General features: G+C 48.2%; 1 protein-coding gene across 1 annotated transcript in view; it reads left to right on the top strand.

Moving 5' to 3' along the window:
• Positions 1–6,000, top strand: part of HYOU1 (hypoxia up-regulated 1) — a 31,881-nt gene that overhangs the window by 18,977 nt on the left and 6,904 nt on the right. The window contains exons 3-11 of the mRNA XM_042034383.1: positions 845–926; positions 1,170–1,324; positions 1,420–1,496; positions 2,387–2,568; positions 3,141–3,256; positions 4,026–4,209; positions 4,616–4,750; positions 5,657–5,739; positions 5,841–5,973. Of these exons, the coding sequence (XP_041890317.1) occupies positions 845–926; positions 1,170–1,324; positions 1,420–1,496; positions 2,387–2,568; positions 3,141–3,256; positions 4,026–4,209; positions 4,616–4,750; positions 5,657–5,739; positions 5,841–5,973 (1,147 nt within the window). The remainder of the gene's footprint in view (positions 1–844; positions 927–1,169; positions 1,325–1,419; positions 1,497–2,386; positions 2,569–3,140; positions 3,257–4,025; positions 4,210–4,615; positions 4,751–5,656; positions 5,740–5,840; positions 5,974–6,000) is intronic.

Genomic DNA, 6,000 nt, shown 5'->3' with positions numbered 1-6,000 from the left:
GGGGATCCGGTGTGTCCTGCCGCGGGAGGTGTACCGGCGGGGATCCGCTCTGTCCTGCCGCGGCCCCACCGCCAGCGACGGGAGCGGCCGGGAAATGAGGGTGGCTGAGACTCGGCCGTCGCTGTTCCTCCGTTGCCAGAGGAAGGCTCCCATCCTGCCACGCAGGGTCGTGGCTCACTCTTGCCCCAGGTGGGCAGCTGCGGGGCATCGTCCAGGGCAGTTTGTTAACTCACCTTTGAGGTGTTTGGCTGCATTTTGGGTGCCTTTCGAGCAAGTGCTGAAAGCCCACGTGGTTAAGGACACGTTGTGCTGCAAATCCAAAAGGGCACCCTGTTCCCCCCTGTCCCCTGAGTCTTAGTTCCCCACAAGGGAGCCCAGGGCCAGATTTGTTTTGCTGCAGCTGTTCAGGGCTGACACTCGTAACGCAGGTAAATCTCTTCTTGCATTCAGCTGCTGCTGCAGCCCATCCTCAAGCCACTAAGTGAAGAATCTGTAGGTGAGAGAGGACATATGATCAGGAACATCCTTGGTTTCTGGGAGTTTGGAGATAACAAGGAGATTTCTCACCCACCTCCCTGAAATTCGGCAGTCATAGACAGAATGAGGGAACTGTCTTGCCTTGCTTATGGGTGGAGGACAGGAAAAATAAAGTCTTATCAAAGCACTGGAGGGGGTGGGGGGGCTTCTCTGGTAGCCCCTCAGCTGAGAAGGGGCTGGCCCCCCTCTCCACAGCAGGTATCCAAGCACCTTCCCTTAGTCCTTCTGGAATGGGATCAGCATCATTTTTCACTGGAGACTGGAACGTTCACCTGTTTCAACTGGTTTATTCCTCCCTCTCTCTCCTCAGGGAGTCACGAAGGAAAACACCCGTGGCTGTTTCTTTGAAAGAGAATGAGCGTCTCTTTGGTGATAGCGCGCTGGGGATGGTAAGAGTTCCTGTTCTCAGAATACATGTACCCCGCATTGTGATAAATGTCCAAGCCAGTGTTTTATTGTTGTCCTGTGCTTCTCATCTCCTTGATGTGTTATTGGCTCTGGGTAGCAGCTGTGTGCTTCTACTCCCATAGCAAGAGTTGTTCCCCACATAGTCTGGGAGGGGTTGGTTTGAGAACAGCGTAGCTGAAGGAATGCAAGTGGGTGATGTAGGTTTGTTGGTTTTTTTTCTGCAGTCCATAAGGACCCCCAGGGTGGCATTCCGATACTTCCAGGATCTGCTGGGTAAGCGGATTGATAATCCCCACGTGGCGCTGTACCGGTCCCGATTCCCGGAGCACGAGCTGGTGAAGGATGAGACAAGACAGACTGTTATCTTCAAGTTGTCCCCGTAAGTGGCTGCTTTTAGGTTCTTTGTGGGATGGGCTTTGGCTGCCAGGCTTCTGCAGCTCACTGTTGATGCCATAATTTTCTTTCCCATTGTAGAACAATACAGTATTCTCCTGAGGAGATGCTGGGGATGGTCCTGAACTATTCACGTGGTCTGGCTGAGGAATTTGCAGGTTGGAAGGATTTAGCTTTTTCTTGTCTGTGCATATATGTGTTTGTCCATTATAGGATTTGAGTAGAGATCAAAAGCATTCAGAAACCCAGGGTTTTTAGAAACAAGGTGTTGGTTCTCTCCAGCTGTAGACTGTCAGCAAGACTTAGCAGTTATCCAGTTATCATTTGTTTCTAATATGATGCAAGTTTGGGATCTTAATCCTGCTCTTGGGGGGCAGACACCCCATTTACCACCTAGCCTTGCAATGAAGAAGCCTTACAGGCAGTCTCTGGAGAAAAGTGTTTTCTTTCTCACATGTGTGATCAGAGTGGAGGCACATGGGAAGTGGCTGCAGGGGAGGGTGGAAGTGGCTCTGTGAAGGCTATGCTGTAGCTGTTCTGGATGGAGACTTGTTGCTGGAGCTGAGCTAAAAGAGCAAAAACGGCCCTTTGCTGTGAAACTTGTTAACAGAGAAGAGGCCGTCATGTCTATTTTGTGCTGTTGCTAATGAAACACCATAGTAATGGAAACTGGAGGAGGCTTTGTCATGTGGTCAGTGACACTGCAGCCAGTCCAAAGACTTTTTACTGGAGAGTGGATATGATCCAGTGACAATGTAAGGCTCCATGAATATAGTATTTGTTGAAATGGAAGGCTGCTCAGAGCATCTGAGAGTATCTTGACACGTGAAAGAGAGATCAGTAGACTGTTGGCTTTGTGCGAATATGCCAGGTCTGCTTGGTTTCAGCAGGCTACAGAGATTCATCCCTAGGCATCCTGGCTGCTGCTGCAGGATTACATTCTGTACAAGTCTTCACCTTGGGTCCTCTGGGTTTGCTGCTGTCACTCCATCTCAACAAGTCTTTGCATGTGGCTGTGCTGATGCAGGGTTCCCTGCAACTGTTTCAGAGCAGCCCATCAAAGATGCAGTGATCACAGTTCCCGCCTACTTCAACCAAGCGGAGAGGAGAGCAGTTCTGCATGCTGCCCGCATGGCTGACCTCAAGGTGCTGCAGCTGATCAACGACAACACGGCTGTAGCATTGAACTACGGGGTTTTTAGGAGGAAAGACATCAATGCCACAGCACAGGTAGGTGCATTTGGGAGATGCGGAGAGTCCTGCCAAGTTGCCTGCATGCAGGGGAGAAAGTGCTGCAGAAAAAATCCAAAGAACTTAAAGTGGACTCTGCTCGTCAGCCAGTCTCCTCTGTTTTCATGTGTTCATCAACAAGACAAAGAAAGTTAAACCCTGTGTGCACATGTTGAAGCCCGAAAGCTTCTGGAGTGAGGGCAGGTGCTGTGAGCTCCCTTTTTGTAAACCTATATTTGTTCCTTGCCCATCAACTGGGGGAAATAACTGCAGTGATTACTTGAAGTATTGGAACACCAACTCAGAAAAGTACTTGATTTTCCTGAGGCTGAAGAAAGAGCAAAACTTTGGGTTTTGAACTATGAAATAGATGAGAAGTTTTCTTGTCTCCTTCTGTCAGAGGTAACCCTGAACATCTCCTGTGTTTGGTCGAAGTATGAGTCCTGCCCTCAGGGTATAATGTCAGTCTGGGAGTGGATAGTTGTGACCTGTATCACATTGAAAGGGTTCTTTCCTTATTTGTGGGGGATATCCAGCTGCTTCTGCTTCACTGTCCCAACTTTTCTTTTCAGAATATCATGTTTTACGACATGGGAGCAGGAAGCACTGTTTGTACTATTGTTACGTATCAGACAGTGAAAACTAAGGACTCGGGAACTCAACCTCAATTGCAGATCCAGGGCATTGGGTAAGAATTCCACGTGAGTTGCACAAACCCCACAGGTCTCAGGAAAGAAACCATTTGTTTCACAACCTCTTCATCATGTAGAATTTTGCAGTAAGGCGTCAGTACAGTAATTTGGATGGCTGAGGGGGAAACATTCAGAGCGAGAAGGTTCCAGTTGGGAATAATTTTGGTATTGCTCTGTTGTGCAGAAGGTAACTGAGAACTTCCAGGAGCCCAGGAGGGAACCAGTGTACTTAGTTTGCTTTAGGCTTGCTTTTTGATAGCCTCAAGCCGTGTAAGCCTATTCCATTTCATGTAACCTATATAGAGTGTATCAGTTTGAAAAAGAGGAATACACTTCTAGAGAGGAATGAAAATGCAGTGTACTTAATGTATTGCCAAATAAAGAGGGGGGTGCTGTGCATACCCAGCCCTGCAATTTTAACTCCAAAGCGTTTATATTGCTGTTTTCAAGAAAATCCCTGGGACCTGATACTGTTGTCCTTTGGCTTCTCAGCTGTTTGACTTGCTTGGCAATATGGCATTTACCTCAAATGTAATGGAATTTCCCGTTGAAAGGCTGTTGTGGTGGTGAATCTCTTCTTTCTATCTTTCATTATAATGTGTTATTTTGGGGACAACCATTGTTCTTTCAAAGTCATCACAGCTGATAATACTGCAGCTACTTTTGACCACTTGCTGCTCTGCATATTTGTGAAATATTACATGAAATTTGTTTGTATTTCAATTTGGTTTCGGTTATTACACCTCTGTTCATTCGTCTGCTCAGGTTTGACCGTACTCTTGGAGGTTTAGAGATGGAGCTTCGTCTCCGGGACTACTTGGCCAAACTCTTTAATGAGCAGCACCCTTCAAAAGATGTCCGGAAGAATCCTCGGGCCATGGCCAAGCTGCTGAAGGAGGCCAACCGCCTGAAAACTGTGCTGAGTGCAAATGCCGACCACGTGGCGCAGGTCTGACCTTCTGCCGGGGGTTCCTGCTTTTTTTGGGCTAAGCGTGGGGTGGGTTGAGGACTGGTGTAAGGGAACATTGTCCCTCTGCAGCGCAGGTCTGCTGAGGAGCATCGCTCCCGGTGGTCCCTCTCAGCTTGTGCCCGCTTGGTAGCACCGGTGATTGAGTGGATTGAAGAAGAGTTATTCGTGTCAAGTATGTTAAATAAACTTTCACTGAGAGAAGCTGTCCGTTACACCCATGTCCCATCCTCTCATCACCTTAGCAATGGTAGGGTTCAGATGAGTGTGGTCAGGTCTGTTGTATGTTACAAAAGCCAGAACTTTTTGCACACTGGGCAAAGATTTTGCTTGGAGGATGCTCCACAATTAATTTCATTCTGGCTGTTTTTTTTTTTTTTCTGGACAGATCGAGGGACTACTGGATGACATAGACTTCAAAGCCAAGGTCTCAAGACAGGAGTTTGAGGATCTGTGCTCTGACTTGTTCAAGCGTGTCCCAGGACCCGTGCAGCAGGCTCTGAGTAGCGCAGAGATGAACATGGTGTGTTTAAGAAAATGCATTACCAAGCCTGAAGCTTCTGTGTGTGGAGCTGCTGTCACATCATGATTGAGGCATCAGTGGTTGTGTTATCAGGACTGTTGGGAGGTAGATGCCTGCTATTGTGACAGTGATGTTGATGCTACAGAGAGTTTGCCTGGTGCAGTGTCCAGCAGGAGTGTGTCACACTTCCCCTGCACTATCCACCTGAAATTAAGGACTTGGAGGAGGGGCTTCTTTCTCTTAAAACACTTTACTCTTGTGCTGTAGGTTTGAAATAATGATTTTTCCTCTTTTTGTCTTGGATATTGGTTCTGATCTCACTCCTGAAGTTTTAACTGAATGAGTCTGAAAACAGAATTATTGGTGTTTGGGCTTCTCCTTTGCACACTCCCTAAAGGGAGCCCTGTAGTGGGCTGCAGTTGGACCAAACCTGAGGCAGTCCTTTGGAGGGAGTCACTGTGGGGTTAAATGCTCGCTTTCCAGGGTGCCATAACTCTCTTGAGCAGCTTTGGGCTCTGGTACTCAATGCAAGACACTGAGTTATCTCTTAGAGTCTGGATTTCTGTCTGTTCTGGTCCAACTGGCTCTTGGGGTCACTGTCTCCTCTGGTATTGAACTATCGTTTGTCTTAATTTTGAATCAAGCCCCATGTTTCAGGTGGCTTGAAGCCACAGTCACATAGTCCCTGTTTGACAGACCTGACCCCAGGTGCCTCGTTGTTGGCACGGCTGATGTCTGTCTGAGATCTGTTGGGTGCTGGCCTGCACGGGGACAGCAGGGTGTAGTGTGGGTGTTCTCAGAGCACCATGTCAGCATGTGGTGACCGGGGAAGGAGCATAAGGAAGCCCTGGACTTAGCTTTCCAAAATTGCTTTCTTAAGACAAGGTGACTGTTTCCAATCCCCAGGATGGAATTGACCAGGTGATTCTAGTTGGCGGTGCCACACGGGTCCCCAAAGTGCAGGAGGTTTTGCTGAAAGCTGTGGGCAAGTGAGTATGTGAGGCCCCCCCCTTCTAGTCTGTCTGCCATTGACAAGCTGCTGTTTATGGAAAGGCTGCAAACTTCATGTCTGTTGCTTTTCCCTTCGTAGAGAAGAGCTGGGCAAAAATATCAATGCCGATGAGGCTGCTGCTATGGGTGCAGTCTACCAGGCAGCTGCCCTGAGCAAAGCCTTTAAGGTGAAGCCCTTCATTGTTCGGGATGCTGCTGTGTTTCCTATCCAGGTAACCTTTGGCTTTCCTTCTCTTGTG

The sequence above is a fragment of the Corvus kubaryi genome, unplaced genomic scaffold (genome assembly GCF_017639235.1).
Source record: "Corvus kubaryi isolate FWS band 111438036 unplaced genomic scaffold, C.kubaryi_AGA036_p1.0 37367, whole genome shotgun sequence".
In the NCBI taxonomy this organism is placed as follows: domain Eukaryota; kingdom Metazoa; phylum Chordata; class Aves; order Passeriformes; family Corvidae; genus Corvus; species Corvus kubaryi.
Note: the sequence above shows the minus strand (reverse complement) of the source record. Positions and strands in the feature narration are given on the sequence as shown.